General features: G+C 40.6%; 2 protein-coding genes across 2 annotated transcripts in view; one reads left to right on the forward strand and one right to left on the reverse strand.

Moving 5' to 3' along the window:
- Nucleotides 1-4,410: 4,410 nt before the first annotated feature.
- The window catches only part of LOC143022427 (uncharacterized), a 58,987-nt gene continuing 36,022 nt past the window's right edge, over nt 4,411-27,375 (reverse strand). Inside the window, exon 2 of the mRNA XM_076180644.1 lies at nt 4,411-6,315. Within this exon, the coding sequence (XP_076036759.1) occupies nt 4,412-6,175 (1,764 nt within the window). The 5' untranslated portion in view covers nt 6,176-6,315 and the 3' untranslated portion in view covers nt 4,411. The remainder of the gene's footprint in view (nt 6,316-27,375) is intronic.
- On the forward strand, nt 25,027-25,983 carry LOC143022267 (uncharacterized). Its single transcript, XM_076180409.1, has one exon. The coding sequence runs from the start codon at nt 25,027-25,029 to the stop codon at nt 25,981-25,983; it is 957 nt and encodes a 318-aa protein (XP_076036524.1).

Genomic DNA, 27,375 nt, shown 5'->3' on the forward strand with positions numbered 1-27,375 from the left:
CCATTTTCTTTGGAGTGCCCCCCATGCAGATGAATTTACTATAAAGGGGTAAGTTTGTCAGATTCGGTACACTCATGGAAGACTACTTACTTGTGATACTTTGACTGTTTAGAGGATTATTATTTTGTGTGTGTTATGCACGCAGTAGTATTAAAGAAAATTAAATCAGTTGAACACACTAGCAAATAGGCAGGGCTCGTCTCGGAGTGATCCTTGAAGTGCGGCTATTAGGAAGGCAACCACAAAACTGACTAGTTCTGCTTCATAGTTCGAATGCATTTTGCCTCGGTTTGCATAATTTCTACAATAATTTGCCAGTGCACTGCACACTTATATTCAGATATATGTGTAATCATAGTAAGAAAAGATATATCCACCGTAAAAAGCTGAATTTTCTATGAGGAATTTTGTTCTATGGAAAGAGGAATTTGAAATTACCCTATTATGTCTGCTAAATATATTTGTAGTAAGCCATTCATCAATCAAATGAATACAATTTGTTAATTACTTCTTATAACATCCGTATTAATAACATTTACATACTATATAGGTAGTTATTATGTCGATCTTTTGCCAAGTGGCGAATGAGGAAAAAAAAAGCTACAGGCAGTTGCCAGATGTCGTCATTATGCTACATTCCGCATCAAAAATTCTACGAACGGCAACACAGGACTTGGTCATACCGCAGTACTCGCAGCCTCTTTCCTGCCGTCCGCCCTACTACTTTCCCTCAGCACTTGTACCCCAACCTGGGTCTTGCGAATCTGACGATTGTATAGGATGCAAGCGAGGGAACGGGGACTGGCCGCTCTACCGTGTGATGTACAAAGTTCTACCTTAGTTACAACAGTGAAGCGAATAAAGGCTTTCGTCTAACTCCACTATTCTTCGTGGTTGGTGTCGGAAGCGGCGTGAAAAGGTATGACGGTAATTGGCGGTCGCCTTCATGACTGAGTAACTGTTATCAGACTGCAGCCCCTTTTTATATATAATCATAAATCACTGAAATATTTATAATTTCATATGTTGATATAGGACTCCATAATGATGGGCATTTACTTTTCATTCCTATTTTTTCTTTAAATATATTGATTTCTGATTTTGAATTGTGATATTCAGAAGTCACATTATCCTTAGCGCATATCTATAATTATGAGATTAACAAAATGTTGGAAGGTGTCCTCTTGCATGCGATAAAATGGCGGAAAATGTGGGGAAACTGTCCCTATACTTGTATGAGGATGCCGGCATCTGCGTCAGGGTTATATTCATTTTGTAGTTGTAGCGGAGTGACTCCAAAACTCTGTGAATTGGCCTGCTGATCATATTTTCTGTGGTTATAACATTCAGAGTGGAAGAGAACGAGTAATATTGCTGTATAACGCGAGTATTGTGATGCATCATCGTGCATCAGGCACCTAATGCTTCCCGCCATAATTTGGCGCGTACTGAAGAGGTCAATGGAAAAATACAACAAAAGTTCACATTTACTATTTTAATATGACTTTTTATATCACACATACAAACCATCACGTTTTTTATTTTATATAGTACATACATGAAATACAGGCGTATATGCCAAAAGCGAAAATCTCGATATAATAGGAATAACCGAGACATGGATAAATGGCGGAGAGTTTGAAGCTGAATTTAATATTGCGGGATTTAAACACTTTCATCAAGATATAAATCACAAGAAAGGTGGGGGTGTTCTGTTCTACGTTAAGAGCAATGTCTATGCTTCTGTTCTAAAGTGAAACAGGGTGCATATGATAGTTGTGGGTAGAACTAATTCAAACAAATGGACAAAAAATGAATGTAGGTGCAATATATAGGCCAAAGACATTATCATTAGCAGACGACAAGCTGTTGTTTCAAGAACTGTCTAGTTTCTGCAACCGGGACCTATTCATAATGGGTGATTTCAATTTTATTGACATTGATTGGATGACCCCACACGGCCATATAGGTAGTCGCTTGATGGATTTTCTCGGAGACAATTACTTAGTTCAACATGTAAAAGAGCCCACAAGACATGGAAACATGCTCGATCTATTGATCACTGGCCGCGAAAGCTTGATAACCGATGTACAAGTCTGTGAAACTATTGCAAATAGCGCTCACGCCAGTCGCGCCTCACCCTACCCTCCGCGGCGCTCGCACAACTCGAGCTAGGCCTTTACACTCGCTGCAGTTGGCAAGCATGGTTCGCAAAGGCCTTGTACATGTCCTCTCGGGGGATTCCTACATTTTCATTCTCCTGGACAATAGATTATAACTAACAGGAGTCGCCATATCCACAAGGTGTGGATTACAAGGGCGGCGACGGTGGTAGCACTTACATCTTTATTTTCATGCATACTACTCTAGCTGTATACCGCTTCCTCCAAGCTATAACTGACCGCCATCCCATTACTCAACCTTGACATCGGCTTCGTCCGTCCCTCGTATGTCGTCACACATACTAAGTGTCCCAATCCCCGTCCCGTTTTCCTCGCCTCTTCCGATTCAAGTGGGAATACTTGGTGGCAGCATTCTGTCCCCCACCACAGGGTAGGCGACAAAAAGGAAATGGACTTTCAGAGAAGTGGAACAGGACAGTAACAAGGGGTTGGGGGACAGCATAACGGAGGGACAGTATAATAAGTGTCATCATTTCTCTGGGAGAAGAGTCCTCCTCTATAACAGACAAAATGGTGTGTGGCTCTGGTCCATAGGGGCGCCCCACACAGACCCTAGAGTATCAACTGCATGCTACTTTATCACAATAACGTGCAGCCAATATCCTAGACGGGTATTCCTAATTGTATTTCCGGTGTTATGGGGTTATTCAAACTCTCCCAGTTTCTCCCTTTAAAAAAACTTAAATTTTTGGTCACTCCCCAGTATAAAACTTCGATTTCACTGAAGAGTAGATAACCAAGCTGGGGACACGCCATCCTTTCCCGCTAAAACCTGGAGGATGTGGTAGGGGTGAAATTACAGGGTGATTCCGTTGCTATGGGAACGAATTACCATGTGGCATTTGAAAGCATCTCGCGAGAAACCTGTATCACACAAGCCATACAAGAAAGTCTTCTCACCTGCGCTCATTATCATATGCTGTTAGATACTGCTCCTTCAAGCTGTTGGAAAGGCCTTTTTCGGAGTGGGTCATCACGTGCTATTTCAAATCGTCCTTATATCAGAAAGTTTCATCCCACAGGACACACTGTAAAAGCCTTAACCGTGTATGGATCATCTTGTGACATTTGAGAACAGTTTTTCGTGAAAGATATTTATTGCACTGGTAACAACGAAATAGGTTCTCTCCTGTATCGGTAATCATGTGACGTGACGTTTGAAAAGATCCTTACGCAAAAAAAAAAAGCTTTACTGCACAGACCACACTGGAATGGCTTCTCTTCAGCGTGGGTAGTCATGTGATGTTAGAGAACACCCTTTTATGAGAAAGCGGAATCACACATGTCACATTGGAATGGCTTCTCTTATGTGTGGGTCATCATGTGACTTTTTATAACACCCTTTCGTGAGAAAGCAGAATCACACATTTCACACTGGAATGGCTTCTCTCCTGTGTGGGTCATCATGTGACTTTTGAGATCACACTTTTGTGAGAAAGCGGAATCACACAAGTCACACTGGAATGGCCTCTCTCCTGTATGGGTCATCATGTGACGTTTGAGATCACCCTTTTGTGAGAAAGCGGAATCACACAAGTCACACTGGAAAGGCTTCTCTCCTGTGTGGGTCATCATGTGACGTTTGAGGTGACTCTTTCGTGAGAAAGCAGAATCACACATGCCACACTGGAATGGCTTCTCTCCTGTGTGGGTCATCATGTGACTTTTGAGGTGATCCTTATGCGAGAAAGCGGAATCACACGTGTCACACTGGAATGGCTTCTCTCCTGTGTGGGTCATCATGTGACTTTTGAGGTCACCCTTACGTGAGAAAGCGGAATCACACAAGTCACACTGGAATGGCTTCTCTCCTGTGTGGATCATCATGTGACATTTGAGATCACCATTTCGTGAGAAAGCAGAATCACACATGTCACACTGGAATGGCTTCTCTCCTGTGTGGGTCATCATGTGACTTTTGAGGTGACCCTTATACGAGAAAGCGGAATCACACAAGTCACACTGGAATGGCTTCTCTCCTTTGTGGGTCATCATGTGATTTTGAGATGACCCTTTTGTGAGAAAGCGGAATCACACAAGTCACACTGGAAAGGCTTCTCTCCTGTGTGGGTCATCCTGTGACGTTTGAGGTCACCATTTCGTGAGAAAGCAGAATCACACATGCCACACTGGAATGGCTTCTCTCCTGTGTGGGTCATCATGTGACGTTTGAGGTGACTCTTATGCAAGAAAACGGAATCACACAAGTCACATTGGAATGGCTTCTCTTATGTGTGGGTCATCATGTGACGTTTGAGATCCCCATTTTGCGAGAAAGCAGAGCCACACATGTCACACTGGAATGGCTTCTCTCCTGTGTGGGTCATCATGTGTCTTTTGAGGTGACCCTTACGTGAGAAAGCGGAATCACACAAGTCACATTGGAATGGCTTCTCTCCTGTGTGGGTCATCATGTGACGTTTGAGGGGATCCTTATGCGAGAAAGCGGAATCACACGTGTCACACTGGAATGGCTTCTCTCCTGTGTGGGTCATCATGTGACGTTTGAGGGGATCCTTATGTGAGAAAGCGGAATCACACAAGTCACACTGGAATGGCTTCTCTCCTGTGTGGGTCATCATGTGACGTTTGAGGTCAGCCTTACGTGAAAAAGCGGAATCACACAAGTCACACTGGAAAGGCTTCTCTCCTGTGTGGGTCATCATGTGACGTTTGAGAACACCCTCTCGTGAGAAAGCAGAATCACACATGCCACACTGGAATGGCTTCTCTCCTGTGTGGGTCATCATGTGTCTTTTGAGGTGACCCTTACATGAGAAAGCGGAATCACACAAGTCACACTGGAATGGCTTCTCTCCTGTGTGGGTCATCATGTGACGTTTGAGATCACCATTTCGTGAGAAAGCAGAATCACACATGTCACACTGGAATGGCTTCTCTCCTGGGTGGCTCATCATGTGACTTTTGAGGTGACCCTTTTGTGGGAAAGAGGAATCACACTGGAAAGGCTTCTCTTCTGTGTGGGTCATCCTGTGACGTTTGAGGTGACCCTTTCGTGGGAAAGAGGAATCACACAAGTCACACTGGAATGGCTTCTCTCCAATGTGGGTCATCATGTGACGTTTGAGGTGACTCTTATGTGAGAAAGCGGAATCACACATGTCACACTGGAATGGCTTCTCTCCTGTGTGGGTCATTATGTGATATTTGAGAGAACTCATATTTGAGTAAGCTGCGTCACACAGGTCACACTGGAATGGCTTTTCTCCTGTGTGGGTCATCATGTGACTTTTGAGGCGACCCTTATGTGAGAAAGCGGAATCACACGTGTCACACTGGAATGGCTTCTCTCCTGTGTGGGTCATTATGTGATATTTGAGAGAACTCATATTTGAGTAAGCTGCGTCACACAGGTCACACTGGAATGGCTTCTCTCCCGTGTGGGTCATCATGTGACTTTTGAGGTGACCCTTATGTGAGAAAGCGGAATCACACGTGTCACACTGGAAAGGCTTCTCTTCTGTGTGGGTCATCCTGTGACGTTTGAGGTGACCCTTTCGTGTGAAAGCGGAATCACACGTGTCACACTGGAATGGCTTCTCTCCTGTGTGGGTCATCATGTGACGTTTGAGGTGACTCTTATGTGAGAAAGCGGAATCACACAGGTCACACTGGAATGGCTTCTCTCCTGTGTGGGTCATTATGTGATATTTGAGAGAACTCATATTTGAGTAAGCTGCGTCACACAGGTCACACTGGAATGGCTTCTCTCCTGTGTGGGTCATCATGTGACTTTTGAGGTGACCCTTATGTGAGAAAGCGGAATCACACGTGTCACACTGGAATGGCTTCTCTCCTGTGTGGGTCATCATGTGACGTTTGAGGTGACTCTTATGTGAGAAAGCGGAATCACACATGGCACACTGGAAAGGGTTCTCTCCTGTGTGGGTCATCATATGATGTTTGAGATTACGCTTTTGTGAGAAAGCAGAATCACATTGGAAAAACCTCTCTACCATGTGGGTCATCATGTGATAGATGTGACAATCTTTTGCACAATATAGGTCACACTAGAAAGGATTCTCTTCTGTGTGGGTCATCACTTGATGTTTAAGATGACTTGTGAAGCTATAGATGCCACATCGGGTTTTCTTTGTTGATAGTTACCTTTCTGAAAAAGTAGATTAACTTTTTGAGATATGTAATAGTAGGATTGTTGGTGTTTTGTACACAAACCATTTCATACATACCATCCTCTATTATAAGAACAATTTGCATAAAAACACATAGTAAAACCGATCATCAAAATGGTTAACTAGTCATTATAGCGGTATTTGCTTTGTAACCCTAGTTGTGGGTTGAAATTCCATACTTCTCTCCTACTCAAAGGAGTAACTACTAATTACCTACGATGCACTTCGTAGTGGGACTTTCACCCACACGGACGGGGGGGGGGGGTTAGGTTAGACTCAACCCTCCCCCCCTCCATCAACCAGTACTAAAACAAACGTTTAAGATATCTTATCGAGTAACGGTTTATGTCTATATAGTAATTGCAAGTCTGGCATGAGAGAATGTAAACACTGAACACGTTTGATACATATACATACATGAATACATATACCAAAGGCTTTTCCCCCCTACACGGGGGGTAGCCAAAAAGAAAAAGGCATAGAGATCACTCCCACCCATTTCATTTTCCATATATTCCACTCCCCTCCACCCTCCTATCCTGGCACCTCCTGGATGACGGGTCATCCCTGCATCCTGTCCACTGCCCTGGGTCACAAGCAGTGTCGCAAGACACAGCACATCCACAGCAAGGCCGCTTCGTAAATTCGGCGACCCTCCCTCTCCGTCCCCTCATGCAGGAAAGGAGAAGTGGTGCACGACACAATGTCGAAAGACAGAACGTCGAAACGACAGAATGTCGACTGCGACAAAATGTCGAAATTTCAGATATCGACGTGATTGTGTACATAAAATCACCGAAAAATGCAAGCCTGTGTTCACGCTCAACAGGAATAACTGAAATATCCACCAAAAACTTGGTGCTATCCCTAATCAACTTTCTTGACTGTACATAAAGTCAATATTCTAATTTCAAAATCAATTCTTGAACTACATTCATTCGAATACAAAAAGGAGGAAAAAACTTTCTTGTCTGTCCATAAAGTGAATATTCTAATTTCAAAATAATTTCTTGAACTACATTCATTCGAATCCAACACAAAGAAAGCATGGCAGAATTCTTCGGTGCTAAAAAGGAGAAAAAACTTTCATACGAAGGTTTTCTTTACACCATAAACAAATGTGTTATGGAAAAAGTATACTGGCGCTGCGAGCACCATGCCTGTTCAGGAATAGCTGTAACTGTTGATGATATGATAGTAACCACAAAAGCTCACAATATACACGGATTAAATCCTGCAAGGGTTAAGGTCCAGCAATCGATGTCCAGCGATTAGGCGCATCGCCAAAGAAACTTTGGAAAGGACGTCGCGAATGATATGCCAAGAACTCTCCAGCTGCCATCTTCCAGAAGAGGTTCGTGGATATCTTCCGGAGGAGTCGAGCATCAAAAGGCTGATTCAGAGTCAGCGTCGTAAAAGCCAGCCGGGCTTACCTCGTAGTGCTACAGACCTTACCCTACCTGATCCTCACATCAAGACAAAACAAGGGGGGGGGGAGACCCTTGGATTATGGCTGATATCAGTTTTGGCAACAATGAGCGTATCATAGTGTTTTGTTCAAACAACATCCTGAGAAATTGATCAAACTCTTCGGTATGGTACGGCGATAGCACTTTTGACGTCTCTCCGGGATTGTTTTATCAACTCTACATGTACCCTGCATGCACCAGTGATGGGGCAAATGCTGCCTCTCCTTTTCGTGTTGACAACCAAGAAAACCAAAGACGCTTATTGTCGTATCTTCTCAGCCAGCCATCCAAGAAGGTGCATCACAACGCGGTCTCGATCTCAGGGTCAATATTTACAGAAGTGACTGAACGTGCTACGATGGAAGCTACAAAGGATATCTTGTCTGTGCAGAAGGTCGAAGCTTGTTTCTTTCACTCTGCTCAAGCGCACGGGAGAAAGGTTGTTTATTTAGGCTTGCGTGAAATGTACGTGAACGACAGCAGTTTTGCACAGAGACTTAAATAGCTCACTGCTTTGGCTTTTGTTCCCCCTTCCGACATCGCAAGAGCCTTTCATGAACTTATTTCAGATATGCCTCCTGAATGTGACCCTTTCGTAAATTACACCAGAGAAAGATACAAAGCCATTTTTCACCAACGTGTCGTCCAGGAAGAACCGAGAACGACAAACCACCTTGAAGGATGGATGGCATCGGAACTTTCAAGGAGTCGTTGCGTTGGCAAGGTTCTCCCAAGTATCTACGAGTTTATATGTACTTCGTCTACAAGATGAACAAGCCCATACAGAAACTGTCCTCTCACAACTCATCGCTGGACATGAGCCATCTAAACCAGTTAGTTCAACGAATAAACGGATATCGCGCATTGTTTCTCAGTATGAAGACCGATCCTTTCAGGAATATGTTGAAGCTCCATTTTTTTTTTTTTTACTTATTGATTTTTTCTGATATAATGTACAACATCCATTTGTACCAATACTTGTATATTCAAATCTATGTATAAGTAAATGTGAATAGAAGTTTACATATAAAATCAATTATCAAATAAACATAAAACTTTGTTTTGTGTGATTTCATCACCAACCATAATAAGGCAATTGTTCAATCATTAATGTGTCTTCCTTCAATCATTGATGTGTCTTCGATAGTACAGTGTACATAGAAATAAACGTTAAACTTTGTTTTGTGTGATTCCATTATCAACTGTAAAAAGGCAATTGCCATTCACTGTGGTTTCACTAATACTCCTTTAATTAATTTAATTGTAATTGAACTGGTATAAGTGACTGTTCTTTAAGTTGTTTTATCTTCATTGTTATGTTAAAGAAGAAAATCATGCCGGGCAGCCATGATGGGTCGAGTGATTTGGGAAATATCGTCTTTATTGCAGAGTTACATTTTCTTTAAAACAATATCCATCTTCAAGCAACCTCTTTTAGTCATGATTATTCAAGTGCCACTAATATAAAAAGCACGCATGACCGAATAATCAGTGAAATGCATATTTATTTTACATTATGTCGTATTCGACAATCTGTCGTGTCGACATTGTGACCATTCGACATTCTGTCTTTCGACGTTCTGTCGTAGACCCAAGGAGAAGACGGGGAGAAATCCCTTCGGGCTGCGTCAATTTTTTCTCAAACATACTTCCTTCCTCACCCCCATCCCCCACCCACTCCCCCTCATGCATCACAGCCTCATCTATACACAACCTTTCTCCATTCACCTCTATCTTCTGTCCTCTCCCGTCCTTCCTCTCTTTTGTAAAGCCCCTTTCACCCCATCCATCCATCTCATCCTAGGACGCCCCCTCATATTCACTCCTTCCACCTCCGCCTTCCACACTTCTTTTACTAATCTTTCTTCGCTCATTCTTTCCATGTGTCCAAACCATCCTAATACTCTTTCATCAACCCTATCTCCCAGCTCCTTTTCCACCCCTGTTCTCCTCCTCATTTCTCACTTTATCTAGCCTAGTAACCCCTATCATACTTCTCAGACATTTCATCTCAAACACATTCAAGCTCTTCACTCTTCCTCTTTCATGTTCCATGTTTCTGCTCCGTACATTGCTGTTGGCACAAGCACTCCTTCATATAACCTCCTCTTAGCATCCATTCCCAGATGTCGATTTTTCATCACACTTTTTAATCCACCAAGGCATTTACTCGCTTCTCTCAGTCTACATTCTACCTCCACCCCCACTCCTCCCTTTCCTGTCACATTCGCACCCAAATATCTGAAACTATCCACTTACTCCAGTTTCTCACCCTTAATGCTCACTTCCAGCCTACTGTCACTCCCTCCCCTTGTACATCACATCACCTTGATTTTGCCCATATTTATTCTTTCACACACCTTCTCAAACTGTCACTAACTTCCTCAATCCCTCTTCTGATCCTGATACAAGCGCAGTGTCGTCGGCAAACAACAACTGGCTAACCTCCCACTTTTCTCCATTTTCTTGAATCATCTCCAACCCCTGACCCACTACCCTTGCATTTACCTCTCGCACCACCCCATCCAAGTAAAGATTGAACAGCCAGGGAGACATAACACACCCCTGACGAAGTCTCACCTTAACCTCAAACCATTCACTCTCTCCATTTCTAATCCTAATGCAAGCTCTACTACTCTCATAAAAACTCTTGACTGATCATAACAACTTTCCTCCTATCCCATATATCTGCAGTACCTCCCACATTGCCTTCCTGTCTACCCTGTCCAGATCCATAAAAGCCCAAAAAACATCCTTACCTTTTCCTATAGCTTTCTCACATATCTATCTTACCACAAACATTTGATCTACACATACCCTACCTGTCCTAAAACCACACTCTTCCTCACCAATTACTCCCTCTGTTCCTCTCCTAACCCTCTCAATCAAGATCCTCCCATAAGCCTTCCCAACTACACTCAACAAGCTGATCCCTCTGTAACTACTAAACTCACACTTGTCCCCCTTTCATTTGTAAAGCGGAACTATACAGGCACTTCTTCAGTCTTCTGACACTCTACCCTCTCTCCAGCAAACATTAAATAACCTCACCAACCAGTCCACCATAAATGTACCTCCATTCCTCAGACATTCTGCATGACATCCATCCAACCCAGGTGCCTTACCTGCTCTCATCATCGTAACAGCTGCTTTCACTTCATCCTTCCCTATTTCTCCTCCATTTTCCTCACTCATCACTCTCATTTTCTTGGCGCTTCCCACTGCAACTACCTTTCCTTCCCTATTTCTCCTCAATTTTCCTCACTCATCACTCTCATTTTCTTGGTGCTTCCCACTGCAACTACCTTTCCTTCCCTGTTTCTCCTCCATTTTTCTCAATCATCACTCTCATTTTCTTGGCGCTTCCCACTGCAACTACCTTTCCCTCCCTATCCTCCTTCACATTTAGCAACTCCCTAAAATACTCTGCCCACCTTCCTCTCACTACCTTCTCTTCCATTATCATCTCTCCATCTGCACCTTTTACATTTACTTCTCTACTTGATTCGCCTCCTCTTCCTCTTTTAACTTCCTTCCAAAACATTTTTATTAATTTTAAAATTTTCTGTCGTACTCTTTCCCCATTTCACATCTGCTCTCCTCTTTGCTTCCTTTATCTTATGCTTAGCTTCCTTTCTCTTTACTTTGTATCTCTCATACGATTCCCTCGTCCTAATTTGTAGCCAATCTATGAATGGCTGCATCTTCTCTTCTACACCCTTCTTTGCTTCCTCATCACACCACTCACTACCCTTCTTTCTATTTCCTCCCGCCCTCTTTGTTCCACACACCATCTTTGCACACCTTATGTCTCCTTCCTTGAACCATCCCCATTCCATTTCCACTTCTAGTTCTACTCTATCCTTTACTCTCTCAACTTCTTCTTATACTCATTCTCCTTTTTTTCTTCATTTAAGCAGTTCACTCTAAGTACCTCCCTACCTTCTGCCCTTTTCATCCTTCTCCCCCTATTCTCCACTCTCAATTTACCTTCCACCAGGAAATGATCTGATATTCCCCCACTCTCTCCCCTCAGAACATGTAAATTCTTAACTCTTCCTACCATACTCCTAGTCACCACTATATAGTCCATTAACGCTCTATCTGCCACCCTTCCATCCTCAACCCTCTCCCATGTGTATTTATGCTTGACTTTCTTCTTAAACACTGTATTTACTATCATCAACTCTCTTTCAAGACACATCTCCATCATCAATTCTCCACTACGATTTTTTCCTCGAACTCCATACTTTCCAATCACTCCGTCAATTGGTTCATTTACTACTCTAGCATTTAGGTCTCCCAATACAACTACATTGACATTTCTCCCTAATCCCTCTATGCACTCATTTATATCTACCCAGATACGTCACCTTATTTATATCTACCAATTTGGCAGCGGCGATCGGAACCAATGAAAAACTAGACCAATTGAAGCAACATTTAACGTACAGGCACACTACTTGCTTTGCTGTCAAAATCTTGCGTACGTCACATAGGGAGCGTTTTGCAGATGACTTTTTGGGCTAAAGACAAACAAAAAGGAAGACAAAGCGTCCCGCCAAGCTTTCCCCTACGTTAACAAAATACAATAAAATGTAACTTGTACAAGTGAAAAACACACCTGCACGAAAAAGGAAACAAATTGAATCACGTTCATACACACTGTGACTTTTGTTCACCATGTACTCTCTCACGTTATGTTGAAAGTCTCATTGTGTTCCTAGTGCCCAGGTATATTGGATTTAACTCTATGGACCCCTTTACGCTAATTTTTTTTGTCGTCCACGCTTCTATGAATAATCTCATTTTCTTCGAGTTGCCTCTGTGTACCACTGTCGCCCCTTCCCAGTCAGTGTTATGCTGTAGTTCGTTCATGTGTTTCTAAAGTGATGAGGCTGCATCTTTCCGTTTAACTGCCCGTTTATGTTCTTCAATTCTAGTGGCGAGGTTCTTATGCGTTTCTATGTAATCTGCATGACAATCCAAACATCCAATACGGTACACTACGCCCTCCTGCTGAGTGGGTGCTTCCATGTCCCACCCCTACACCAAACCACTTCAAGTTCAAAGGACTACAAAGGAGAAGCATGCCAACAGGAGACCTTTTGGTCCATAACTCGGTCGGATGCGAAAAAAACTATGATGACGATAAATAAGAAAATACATATACATATACCAAGGCTTTTTCCGCCTTACAAGGGAGGTAGCCAAAAAGGGAATAAGAAAATAATAACAAATTAAAGTAAATAGATAAATAGGTCAAGTTATATTACAACCTATCAGGTAAACAGTAAATAATAATAAATGGACAGATAAATAATGGTAATCAAAATGAGAAATGATAACCAATAATGTGAAAAAATGTCACTTTTTATTGTTGTCAATTCCCTTCAGAATCTTAGACCTATATCAAGTCGCCTGAGTCTACACTTTTTAGGGAAAATAGATTAATATGTTTTAATTGATTTTCGCCGCTGTACTTTTTCCAATCTGTCAATGTCTTTAATGAAAGTCAGTGACCATAAGAAAACGGCATATTCCAATCGTGGTTGAAGTCATAAGATCACGCAATCAGTTCTGGAATCTTGTTTGCTTTCTCAGAGGCTGAAATATACTGTTTAGATGATTTGAGATCGTTACTGATAACCCAAGATCCTTTTCACTATCCACTTTTGTTAACGAATTTACAACTTGTAATCGTACTTACTGTTATTTTTACCTATGTGCATAACCTTGCATTTACTTGTGTAAAATTCCATTAGCCACTTTTCAGACCATTCGTTTAAGTGATCATCTGCCATTCCGCACAGTTTTGTATCACCAGCGAATCTGGACACGATAGATTTCAGTGCGTGGTTTCTATCAGTGATATATATACTATGAATAGAAGTGGCCAAAGAATGGAACCCTGAGGAACTCCACTTTGTAAGAACATCTTTGCCTCTGCGAGTTCGGTGGATTATATCAGAAGCATAAAGGTCATGACGCCTAGAAAAGAGAAACCAAGTACCAAGAAAGTGGCATCCCAGTTGCTTGAGCTGTGATATCCTCTCATTGATCCTTATGGCTTTAACACAGGCTGTACTATTGTTAAGAAAAAAAAAAATCTTGACTGCTGTTAACAGCTTTCCTCCTATCCCATATATCTGTAAAACCTCCCACAGTACATTTCCGTCTACTCTGTCAAAACCCTGTTACAAATACTAAAAGGCCCAAAATCATCTTAACTCTTTGCTAAAGCTTCCTCACATATCACCGATTGTTTACAAAATAGGATGAATCATATGAGAGGTACATAGAAAACAGAAAAAGTAAAGCATAAGATAAAGGAAGCAAAGAGGGAGCTGTGAAATGGGGTAAGAGTATAACACATTTTTGAAAGAAACAAAAGATGTTTTGGAAAGAAATCAAGAAAAGAGGAGACAAATCAAGTAGAGAAGAAAAGGTAAAAGATGCAGACGGAGCAATGATAATGGAAGAGATGGTGGTAAGAGGGAGATGGGCACAGTATTTTAGGAAGTTGCTATATGTGAAGGAGGGTAGGGAGGGAAAAACAGTTGCAGTGACAAGTGCCAAGAAAATGACAGTTATGGTGGACTGGCTGGTGAGGTTGTTTAATGTTTGTCTAAAAGAGGGTAGAGTGCTGGGGGACTGGAGGAGTATTTGTATAGTTCCACTTTACATGGTAAAAGGGGTCAAGTGCGAATGTAGTAGTTTTCAGTATCTCAATGAACTCGGCAGCAGAATGGAGTTAAAGGTCAATTGAGAAGGCTTTTAAAGGGGTGGTGAATATTTGCTACATGTATGACTTAGTCACTTTTTTTTTTATCAAATAATGCAAAAATAAATCCTAATTAGTATGCAATGTGATGACATTTCTTTTCCAAAATATCAGTAACAGACGAACTTTTCCTTTGCCGATCTTTGTCTGTTCTTGTAACGCTCTATCGGCTGTGACGTCAGTACTGCTGCTTACATTCTTATGCATGTCATGTGCTTGCATCATAAGAAGCTGTGCTGTGCTGTCAACTTGATTAGTGATCTGTCATATTTCATGTGTTAGCTAGGTTTTATAATTTACTTCGGAAATGGTTTATCGTGTTGTCGCAAATTACAACAGTGATTCGACCGAACTTTCTGCTGCGGATGGAATTCATTTTCATTCTTTTCAGAATGCTCGTAAAAAGGACCCGAACATTTGGTGCGGACGGCACGAGTCATGGAAGCCTGGATTGAAAGCGAAGCTCTGTTTGAAATATAAAAAAAAGTACAGTCGGGACCCTGGCCTTACCGAGTCATTAGGAATTAGCATGAAGCACATTCTATAAAATGCAACTCCGACAATTTTTGTCGACGAGACCCAGCTTCGGCAACCAAACAACGTCAAAGGAGCATTGCTGTTGAAAAAAGACAACGCCGGGAGGTAGGTGTATCAGTCTGTATCATGTGTATAAGTAGGCCTGTGTTATCTACGCTGTCACTGACAATCGTTAACAAGCATGATTAGGCTTGGCTAACGATTTTTGGGCTACGCCTAAGCAGGAGTTAAGCCTAATTATCCTTGACCAGGAGGAATTCGTACCGACATAGTCCTAAGGATTTTTTCAGCTGTTACAAAGTGACTATAATGAATATTCACCTTCTGCAAGTACCACTACCAGCGAAATTGAGTTGGAATATGAAAGTGACGATGGTGACAGTGCCAGGTATATGACTGATGGCTTCTCTTCGCTAAAGCAACCACTACATATGGCAGATACTTATATAGATAAGTCTGTATATTTTGCCACCCGTCCTTTCTCCTTCAAATTATTTCTCTATTCTCTTCACTACATAGCCTGTTTTATCGTACCTTATCAAAGATTAGAAACATTTGTAGTTGATGAATCCTTGAAGCTTTTTGTCTGTAAATATGAAGCTTGGCATAGATCAGGAGATGATTCATCCATGCATAGACTTTCTTAATGTTTGGGTGCAACTCATTTCAGCCTATGAAATCCACCTTTGTTGCAACTCAAGCGTTTGTACCACCAAGTCCGAAGTTTCACAAACCTGTACAGGTTTCCATAAGGCCAGAAAGAAGTGGTGAACAGAGGGACACAAATGAACTGCGCCATGACTAAAGATGTCGGTGTCTAAGTGAATGGTTGCCCAGTATGGCAGCGTCAACCCAGACTGAACCTGTCTCAGATGTCTCTGCGTCTCTACCCGAGGAGTTGCCTTATTTGAGCCAAAGTAGGACAAAACCTTGGGTCTTGGGTGTAGTAGTAGTGAGGAGGAATCAGACATGCCAGATACTGGGCACATGGACTTTGATGAACTTGACATGTAGGTTGACTATCACTTTGACTTTTTTAAACAAACCAAAACAAGGATGGTGAAACACCTTATAAGCAAGATAAAAAAAAAAAAAAAAACATAGCATAAAAACCACTCCCACCTTGGGGTGGGGGAAAGAAAACCGCCACTAAGTCTTCCCACTTGAGTCATGTGAGGCGACAAAAATGGGACACAGATTAGGACTAGGCATCCTTCTCCCTGTAGCCCCAAACAGGACATTCCTAAAAGAGAGTCTAGGAGCTATCCAACGAGTACCCTTAGGATGGTTATTGAACCACATTAATTCCTCCTTGCATAAACAGATGAACTATCCATGCACTGTGGATGTGGTCATATTGGTGGTCGTGTGGATGTTTTTTTTTTTTTTCCAACAATATAAAATCAAAACAAGCCCTGCTAAGTGTACTGGGGCCTGGCAGCTAGGACCAGACCCATCGACATTTTCTAGGTGTTAGGCCTACCATTTTATTCCTTCAGACCTTCATCCATTAATACAGAAACTGACAAGTTGGAAAGGATATGCAACAAAATGCCACATGGCAATGTCCACAGGTCTACATTTTCTTGCTTATTATCATAAAACAATTTCTATGGATGTAGAATAGATAATTCATATGCATCAAGGATAAAATCACCATTACATTTTGCACTTCTATTTCATTTATCAAAATTGTATAAAAAGTATATTTTTGCCCTTCTATTACATGTATACATCAAAACCATACAAAAATTAAATGGATATATAGTATGATAACAAGAATAGATCAATTTTTTTTTACCATTAGAATTGTCTGATTAGAAATGAAGTCTTAAATCAGAGTATGACCAAAGTAATATAAAGCCATCATGCACATTATGAAAAATGGAACAACTATTATTGCATTTTTCATTTTATTATTACTATTTTATTATCATTATTATTTTTGTTGGGAAATAATCACTCCTCTGTATAGACACCCTAATTCCTTTAAAAGGGAAGATAATAATGTGGCCAATAATTGCATAGGATGCAACCTGCCAACCTACACAGAAACGTCGGAGATGGGAGTAAAAGAAATTAAAAAAAAAAGTCTCCCAAAATCAAATGAGGAATTCTTTGCGCGACGGCACGTATTGTTTATATTACGCAATCACTTGTCCGATGTTGTTTGTATGGCGATGGCATCCTAGTTGGTGGTTAGTAAATATACAATACATTTTTCATTGTCCAAGGGTGGTTTTATTTTCATAAGATGGAATTGGAATTTTCAAAAATATGCATGTAAAAATATAAAACTTGAAAGAAATTTATCCTAAAATCCCAAAAATTCGTCACTACTGGAAGGATTATGGTATTGGAAATACTTTTAACAGCTAAGTACTGAGTTTACATCATACAAAAGGTTGAATTAAATAATACTTTAGCCAACATCATAATGTAATGACTCAACATACAAATCCAAGTCGCTATCGGTCAAGTGCCCAAGCTCACTTGAGCCTGGGTCTTGCCTTACAATACAACATTCGTCTTGAAAGACGCACTAGTATTTTTCAGGGTATTTTTTAGGGAAAAAAAATGCATCTTGTAAGCCGTAAAACACGGTATATATATATATATATATATATATAAACTTTTTATCCCACAGTCGGAAAAAGAAGACACTAATGTCGAATGTTCTGTATATTTCGATCACTAACTGTGACCCTCTTCAGCAGAATGAATACATAGTGGAAGGCATATGCTTATATACAAAGGTGTGAGGTGGGAGAAGGAACAAGCTCAGGTAACGTGACCGATGCTCCGCTGGTCGCCTGGAGTTTTGTGACCTTGGAGTATATGAGGTAGAACTTGGCTGACTGCTGAGGTGGTAATGCAGTCAGGTGACCACTGACCATTTGATATATTGAAATTAGGGAGATATTTAATCAGGGAAGACTATTATTTTCCTTTTGAAGCTACATGTTGATTTATAAATTATTTCAGCATCATCCCGATGCATGCGGTGATCTTTATTGGCAGTGTGCTGAAATACTGCGGAATTTTGTTGACCATATTTTACAGAATTTTTATGCTCTTTAATTCTGGTTGCCAAATCCCTTCCAGTTTGTCCCCAATAAACAGTATCACAATCTAAACATGGTAACTTATATACACCTGGGTTAATGTCGCTTAATGGTCTGCGGTGTACATTAACTATTTTCCTAAACAAGGTATTAGGATAATTGAAGATCACATTGATGTTTTCTTTAGGTAATGATTGGGACATTTCATTTAAAGAATCATTATAGGGTAATTTTATACATTTGTTATCCCATTTATGTTTTTTAGTAGGGTGGGGAGTAGATTTATGGAAACTAATTTTAGCCTTGCTAAAGGCTTTTTGCAAGAACCAATCCAGGTATCCTAGTCTTGTAATTTGTTTTTTTATAATTATTATTTCTGTATCTAAATATTGTGAGCTGCAAATTCTTAGTGCTCGTAAAAATAAGCCCTAAGCAACACTTTGTTTTGTTTTGTCAGAATGGTAGATAAAAAATTGGGTCTTGCAAAAAGTCCTAAGCAAGGCTAAAATTAGTTATGGTGGACTGGCTGGTGAGGTTATTTAATGTTTGTTTGAGAGAGGGTAGAGTGCCGGAGGACTGGAGGAGTGCCTGTATAGTTCTGCTTTACAAAGGAAAGGGGGACAAGTGTGAGTGTAGTAGTTACAGAGGGATCAGCTTGTTGAGTGTAGTTGGGAAGGCTTATGGGAGGATCTTGATTGAGAGGATTAGGAGAGGAACAGAGGGAGTAATTGGTGAGGAACAGTGTGGTTTTAGGACAGGTAGGCGTTGTGTAGATCAGATTTTGGTGGTAAGACAGATATGTGAGAAAGCTATAGGAAAAGGGAAGGATGTTTTTTGGGCTTTTATGGATCTGAAAAAGGCTTACAACAGGGTAGACAGGAAGGCAATGTGGGAGGTACTGCAGATATATGGGATAGGAGGAAAGCTGTTAAGAGCAGTCAAGAGTTTTTATGATAGTAGAGCTTGCATTAGGATTAGAAATGGAGAGAGTGAGTGGTTTGAGGTAAAGGTGGGACTTCGTCAGGGGTGTGTTATATCACCCTAGCTGTTCAATCTATACTTGGATGGGGTGGTGCGACCGGTGAATGCAAGGGTAGTGGGTCAGGGGTTGGAGATGATTAAAGAAAATGGAGAAAAGTGGGAGGTGAGCCAGCTGTTGTTTGCTGATGACACTGCACTTGTAGCAGGATCAGAGGAGGGATTGAGGAAGTTAGTGACAGAGTTTGAGAAGGTATGTGAAAGAAGGAAGCTGAAGATAAATGTGGGCAAAAGTAAGGTGATGAGATGTACAAGGGGAGAGAATGACAGCAGGCTGGAAGTGAGCATTAAGGGTGAGAAACTGCAGGAAGTGGATAGTTTCTGATACTTGGGTGCAAATGTGACAGGAAAGGGAGAAGTGGGGGGTGGAGGTAGAATGTAGATTCAGAGAAGTGAGTAAATGCCTTGGTGGATTAAAAAGTGTAATGAGAAATAGACATCTGGGAATGGATACTAAGAGGAGGTTATATGAAGGAGTGATTGTGCCAACATCAATGTATGGGGCAGAAACATAGAACATGAGAGAGGAAGAGAGGAGTCTGAATGTGTTTGAGATGAAATGTCTGAGAAGTATGATAGGGGTTACTATGCTACGGTAGATAGAGTGAGAAATGAGGAGGTGAGGAGAACAGGGGTGGAAAGGGAGCTGGGAGATAGGTTTGATGAAAGAGTATTGGGATGGTTTGGACACATGGAAAGAATGAGTGAAGAAAGATTAGTAAAAGAAGTGTGGAAGGCGGAGGTGGAAGGAGTGAATATGAGGGGGCATCCTAGGATGAGATGGATGGATGGGGTGAAAGGGGCTTTACAAAAGAGAGGAATGTCTGTAGGGGAAGGACAGGAGAGGACAGAAGATAGGGGTGAATGAAGAAGGGTTGTGTATAGATGAGGCTGTGATGCATGAGGGGGAGTGGGTGGGGGATGGGGGGTATGGAAGTATGTATGAGAAAAAACTTGACGCAGTCTGAAGGGATTTCTCCCCATCTTCTCCTTTTCTGCATGAGGGGACCAAAAGGGGTCACTGAATTTATGAAGCGGCCTTGCTGTGGATGTGCTTTTTCTTGCGACACTGTTTCTGACCCAGGGCAGTGGACAGGATGCAGGGATGACCCGTCATCCAGGAGGTGCCAAGATAGGAGGGAGGGAGGAGGGTTGAGGGGAGTGGAATATATGGGAAATGAAATGGGTGGGAGTGATTTCTATGCCTTTTTCTTTTTGGCAACCCCCCGTGTAAGGGGGAAAAAGCCTTTGGTATATTTATGTATTTTTATTTTATTCTATTCACCTATTTATTTATTTTTATTTTATATTTATTTATTTATCTATTTTTTTGCTCCATCAAGCATTGAAATAATTTTGTGAAGTTTCACTAGCTAAGAAAATGTCTGTAATACAGAATTGTCACTACAGAAAGGATATTTGTAAACCAGGTTACTCACAGAATATCATGACAATATAAAATTGGTACAAAGGAAGTAAAAAAAGTAGTGAGTTCTGAAAAAGACCTTGGAGTGATTATCACAAAGGACATGGCACCTGATGAACAGATAGAAAAAACTGCTATGACCAACAAAGGGGGCCTTTACCTATTTGGACAAAGGAATGGTAAAGAAACTAGTAATCACACTGATAAGGCCAAAACTGGAGTACAATATGCAGCAACATTATGGACACCCAGTACCAAAAAGAATATAAAGAAAATTGAAAGAATATGAACAGCAATTACGAATATGTCCCCAACAAATTCAAGACTGTCATATGAAGAGATTGTTAAAGTTGGAAATGCCAACTCTGGAACAAAGAAGAAAAATAGGTGACCCACTGACCATCTATAGAATCATGAAAGAAATGGTCATTAATACAGAAACTGACAAGTTGGAAAGGATATGCAACAAAATGCCACATGATAATGTCTACTATCCTACATTTTCTTGCTTATCATCATAAAACAATTTCTATAGATGTAGAATAAATAATTCATATTATGCATCAAGGATAAAATCACCATTATATTTTGCACTTCTATTTCATTTATCAAAATTGCACAAAAAGTATATTTTTGCACTTCTATTTCATATATACATTAAAACCATACAAAAATTAAATGAATATATAGTATAACAAGAACAGATAAATTTCTTTTAAACCATTAGAATTGTCTGATTAGAAATGAAGTCTTAAATCAGAGTATAACCAAAGTAATATAAAACCATCATGCACAGTATGAAAAGTGGAACAACTATTATTCTATTTTTCATTTTATTATTATTTCATTATCATCATTATTATTCTCTTGGTTGGAAAATAATACCTCCTCTGTATGGACACCCATTAATTCCCTAAAAAGGGAAGACAATAATGTGACCAATAATTGCACAGGATGCAACCTGCCAACCTACATAGAAACGTCGGAGATGGGAGTAAAAGAACTTTCAAAAAAGCCTCCCAAGATCAAATGAGGAATTCTTTGCAGGTACCAGTTTCAACATCTGATCAATTTGGAACATCAACAATTTAACGTCATCACCTTAATTTATTTTAATTTTATATGAACAGTTTTCTATTTCTGTGTTAGGAAATAAAATGGAAGTGCAAAATATGCAATTGTTTGTGTTTTTATACAGGGATTACCTTTGTCTTGTGGCATTTTGTACATAATACCTGACTTTAGAAAATATCACCTTACTGGTTTACAAGAGCTTCACGTAATGAACTTGAGGTAAATTAGGTGAAAAAATAATGTATTACATTATCCAAAATCACATTACACTTAAGGATGTAAATCCCAATACCCACAAAACACCCAACAGGCTATTTGATTTGATTTCTTTTTACAACAGTTTTCCTGTTGACTTCATTAAATTGGGTCTTCTGTTTCAATCAGAAAACACTTGTTTGTACCAACCCCAACCCCCATACCAGTCATGTCTGGGGACTGCATTGGGAAATATGTATTTAGAATTAAAGAGGAGTGCAAAGCCAGTGATTAATGAGAGAAACAAGGACAACATTGTTCAAATAAACAATAAAACAAGCAGTTTTCTCCAATTCTGACCATACCTAAGATTAGAGAACACAATCACAGTAAGGTTCACTATTGTTTAAAAGATTATTGGGTTCGTTTTTCTTTACATTACTATAATCAGGTTTCCTGTTTTTGATATAGATATGTTGGGTTTGCTAATCTTGACATTATCTGAATTAGGGAATACTGGGGGTTGGGTTAGGTTATGTTGGGATAGCCATTCTTTAGATAAGGATCATTGGGGTCACTGTTCTTGACATGATCCATATATTTTTTTCCCACCAGTTTTCCTGTTGATTTGACCAAATTGGGTGTTCCATTTCAATTGTAAATCACTTGTTTGTACTAAACCCCCACCCCCATCTGGGGACTACATTGGGAAATAAGTATTGCGATTTAGAGAAGCATGCAAAGCCAGTGATTAATGAAAGAAATGACAACACTGTTCAAATAAACGATAAATCAAGCACAGTATTCTCCTATTCTGACCATATCTAACCTCCCCAGTCCCTCTCTCCCTCATGGCAAATAGATTTTTCAATGATATTTGTTCATTTTGTTTCTTGTATTCGATACGAGATAAGTTAATACAAGATCATTTTCATTCTCTTCCATACATATATATCTTTTACAATAATGTAGTTAGGATTCTACATAATTTTAGGTATTCACAAATATGTTTGCCAGTCTGCAACCCTTCCCTTTATCATCTGCTAGCCCATGTTTAAATACAATAAATTCATAGTAACGTCAGCAACAATTTTCAAAACACTAAGACGAGCATCTTTACAGTTACCAACAATTAGGTTAGGTTACATTATTTAAATCCCAAGTCTGCAATTCTTACCTGTATCACAACTAGCTTTATCATTCTGAGTATTTTCAACCCCAGATATGAGCACCACAAATCAATAGTAACATCAGCGGTGATAAGAAAAGACTAGCATGCATCTTTACATATACCTAATTCTACACCTAAGTCAAAATTCTTATTCAGTACTTGGAATTGTTGTAAAACATCAGCATATAATGTTAACTACTTCCTAGTTCTTAAGGGGCTATTGTTATTTGACAGCCCCCTACACAATTTTTGAAACGCTGTTTTTTTTTCAACAGAACAATACCTAATTTGATCTCATTACTAACCTACAGCATTCTAAGGTATCCAACCCCTAGACAGCTACAGCCATAATGGCCTGCAACTTCCAGGCATCAATCAAATCATGTAGGCTCTGTCTAGCAAACGCCTACAATAATCTTTTCGGACAATTTATATATTCACACAATGGTACAAGTTGATATATGGCTCATGTGTTTCTAGTGATAAATGTTGTGATATGAACCATGGTGTACTTCATTTCCTTCGCAAGTGCGTACTTTTATAGATATTAATTGTTAAAGTAATGCACTTTGGCCTACCTCTCCTCCCGAACGATCTTGGGGGGAAATGTGGGAAACCGGGGTTTTTGGGTGGGGGGGAATGTACACACGGACTATTGACCGTTGCACTATATGTCTAACACACAAATTAAAGCGTCATATCCAATAACACGATCCCAATTTCCAAATAGTATGTAGGGATACCGGGTCACAACTATTAATCCTTCATATTTGTTATTGTTATTGAATCACGCTTACAACGAATAGCTATATTAGCTACTTTTGCACAAGTTACCTATTCCTTACGCTAATCAGGTCTACCGACGTTCAATTGTGTTCTTGGTGTGGAAGATTATTACATCAATTTCAATCCGCTACCAATATCACTCAGATATGGTACAAAATATTAACCAACATAACCGCGAGCGTAATCTTTTTTTCGCTACATTCGAGCGTTCTTCTCAGAGTATCGTTGCCGACTGCCTTGTTTCGCGCTACATTGGAGTCATGTTCGGTGAGTATCGTTGCCTCATCTGCTACATTCACAACTGTAGTGCTTCGGTTTGGGTTACTTAGGTTCCCATGTATGAGACTATGTCCTACGTTAGGTTAGGTTAGGTAGGTTAGGTTATGTTTGGTTAAGTAACGTATTAACAAGATATACGTGACCTATTCACAAGATATTAACGTACATCAACGCGAGCGTATCGTTGCCACACATTTCGTTTTCGCTACATTGGAACTGTAGTGGTTCTGTTTTGGTTACTTCTGTTTGGTTACGTAGGTCAGGTTAGGTTAGGTTAGGTTAAGTAACGTATTAACAAGATATCCGTGACCTATTAACAAGATATCCGTGACCTTTTAACAAGATATAAACGTACATCAATGCGAGCGTATTGTTGCCCCACCTTTTTCTTTCGCTACATTGCAACCGTGTTCCCAGAGTATCGTTCCCTCATCTGCTATATTCCCAACCTTTGTGGTTAGGCTTTTTTTTTTGTTACGTTAGGTTAGGTTAGGTTACGTAAGTTAGGTTAGGTTAGCTTACGTTAGGTAAGTTAGGTAACGTTATGTATTAATAAAATATACACATACATCAGCGCGAGAGTACGTTATACGCTTGTGTAAACTCATTTGTTTTACGCTCACTTCACTCAGCCTGATTGGCTGCTAAGTTTCCGCCGCAATTACGTTACTCATGTCTTCCTACGTACAATTGTGTCCTTAGGGGTGGGCGAGCTTAGGTTAGTTTACTGTTAGGTTACGTTACGTATTCACAAAAGATCAACATACATCAACGCGAGCGTATGTTTGGCCCATACGCGAGACGCACTTCAATTGTTTTGACCTAGCGTGACCCACGCATGCTACATTGACCTGACAGTTTAACAATGGCCACCCAGTGTACTGGATGTTCCAATACCTACTTCGATACGATCCAAGTGTATTTACGCGACGACGCTGCCGCAACAATCTTCCTAAAAACACACGGTGTGTTACCCAACGACGTACAGTGTCCAAACTGCAAGCTTCCCTGTACTTATAGGGCAAGTAAGCATTCTTGGTACTGTGGGAGGTGGAAAAAAATTGCAAAGACCAAACGGTCTAAACAGTGTCCTTTCATCAAGTCCGACTACACAGGAACATTTTTGGAGGGAACTCACTTAAAACCCTCGCAGATAATCGCGTTTGTGAACCATTGGCTTCACAAACAGTGGAACCATCGTACGGTTATAAAAAAATTGAATTTCTCTCCAACCACCAGTGTGGACTGGCGGAGCTTCTGCGCGGAAGTTACCGAGCGTTGGCTGGAAAATCAGGGTCCTATTGGGGGGGAGGGCATTGAGGTCGAGATCGATGAAACTCTCTTCATCAAGAGAAAATATAATAGGGGTCGCTTCACTAAACAATTGTGGGTTTTTGGGGGCATCGAAAGACTCACCAAAAAGTGCTTCCTCGTGCCTCTACTGAACAAAGACAGGAGTGCTCGTACGCTCGTCCCGATCATCAAAAAGTTTATTAAACCAGGCTCTGTTGTCTATAGTGACTCCTGGCGGGCGTACAAACAACTGTGCGACCAAGGTTACAGCCACTTCGTGATCAATCATAAAGAACACTTTGTTGATCCGAACAATCCAAAAGTTCACACTCAAAATATAGAGAGGCTCTGGCTCGATTTGAAGCAGTGGTCTAAACGCCCAGGAATCAGGACCACATACTACCGACAGTATCTGGCGCGCTATATCTTCCTCCACACCTACGAGGAAGAAAAAGTGTTACATCATTTTTTCGTAGAGGCCGCACGCTTATACCCCCCCGTCTGGTGTTCCTGCAACCTCATCACCTGAACAATCAACCTCTTCAACACAAGCCTCTACTTCATCAGCATAAGGTAATCATAATGCTATTATTGTACATTAAACTCCGATGACAAGATGTCTTGTCATTTGGTCAAATAAAACAAAAAATCATAAAACACCAAAATGTTTGATCAAACACCAGAAAAATATGACGTCAGTCCTGAGCGAAGCGAGGACTGACGTCATATTTTTCTGGTGTTTGATCAAACATTTTGGTGTTTTATGATTTTTTGTTTTATTTGACCAAATGACAAGACATCTTGTCATCGGAGTTTAATGGGTTAACGCTGGTGTAATACATTCTCATTATATAGCCCCTCTATTTTCTTTCCGCTGTTATTAAATGCAGGAACCGTATGGTACGAACCTTTTTATGAGGCTCAAAAATTATTTCCTGTGTTTTATTGATACATTCTCTGGCTGCAATGATTTAGACAACCTCATATATGTCTCATGTGTTCCTAGTCATAAATGTTGTGATATTAACGCTGTTGTAATACATTCTCATTATATAGCCTTTCTATTTTTTTCCGGTGCTATTAAATGGCGGAACAGTTAGGTACGATTTTTTTTATGAGGCTCACTATTTATTTCCTATCGTAGCATTCAAATTCATAACGAAGACAGGTCAGCCAAGGCATACAAATACACATTATAGCAAGGTATTTAGCGATTCGTCGCTGCAGATTGTCAACCACAAAATGGCGGCCATCTATAGACCCAAACAACTTCGCTAAATCTAGCGATTCCTCGCTGCCGCTTGTGAACCACAACATGGCTGCCATGTATAAGCCCAAATACACGGAACACTCCCGCCAACCTGGGTGATTTCTCCCTATTTCTATGATATTCCTGGCTCTACATTGCATAGATCTGTGCTTTTGCAAACGCCCATTACCCCATTTATTGCTTCTCCCCACCCAAAAACCCCGTTTTCCCACACGTCCCCCTCAGATCGTTCTGGTAAGCGAGGTAACCCAAGTTACATATCTTTCATATTCAATATCTCGAGAACTACGCACTTGCGAAGGAAATCAAGTACACCACTGTTCATATCACAACATTTATCACTAGGAACACATGGGCCATATATCAACTTGTACCCAGTCGAGTGAAAGTGAAAGTGAAGTGTATCACATAAGCGAAACCCGGCAAATCCAATTTCGTAAACAAACCCAAGCGACCAAGCGTCCGACGCACAAAGCATCATGGCCGCTGCCTCCGCCCAATCACAACATACAGATATTTGCGCTTCGTGTGTCGCGGACGGAGACATTGATCACACCATAGGATGCAATGGATGCCCTAATTGGATCCACTATCTTTGCACGGGGCTTCCCCTATATCAAATCATGTTCTTCATAAAAACAAACAGAAAAT

The sequence above is a fragment of the Oratosquilla oratoria genome, chromosome 44 (assembly GCF_046742065.1).
Source record: "Oratosquilla oratoria isolate Oo_2021 chromosome 44, ASM4674206v1, whole genome shotgun sequence".
Classification (NCBI taxonomy): domain Eukaryota; kingdom Metazoa; phylum Arthropoda; class Malacostraca; order Stomatopoda; family Squillidae; genus Oratosquilla; species Oratosquilla oratoria.

Bases quoted from the DNA above. Each gene is read 5' to 3' on its own strand.
- LOC143022267 (XM_076180409.1), top strand. From the start codon at position 25,027: ATGGCCACCCAGTGTACTGGATGTTCCAATACCTACTTCGATACGATC.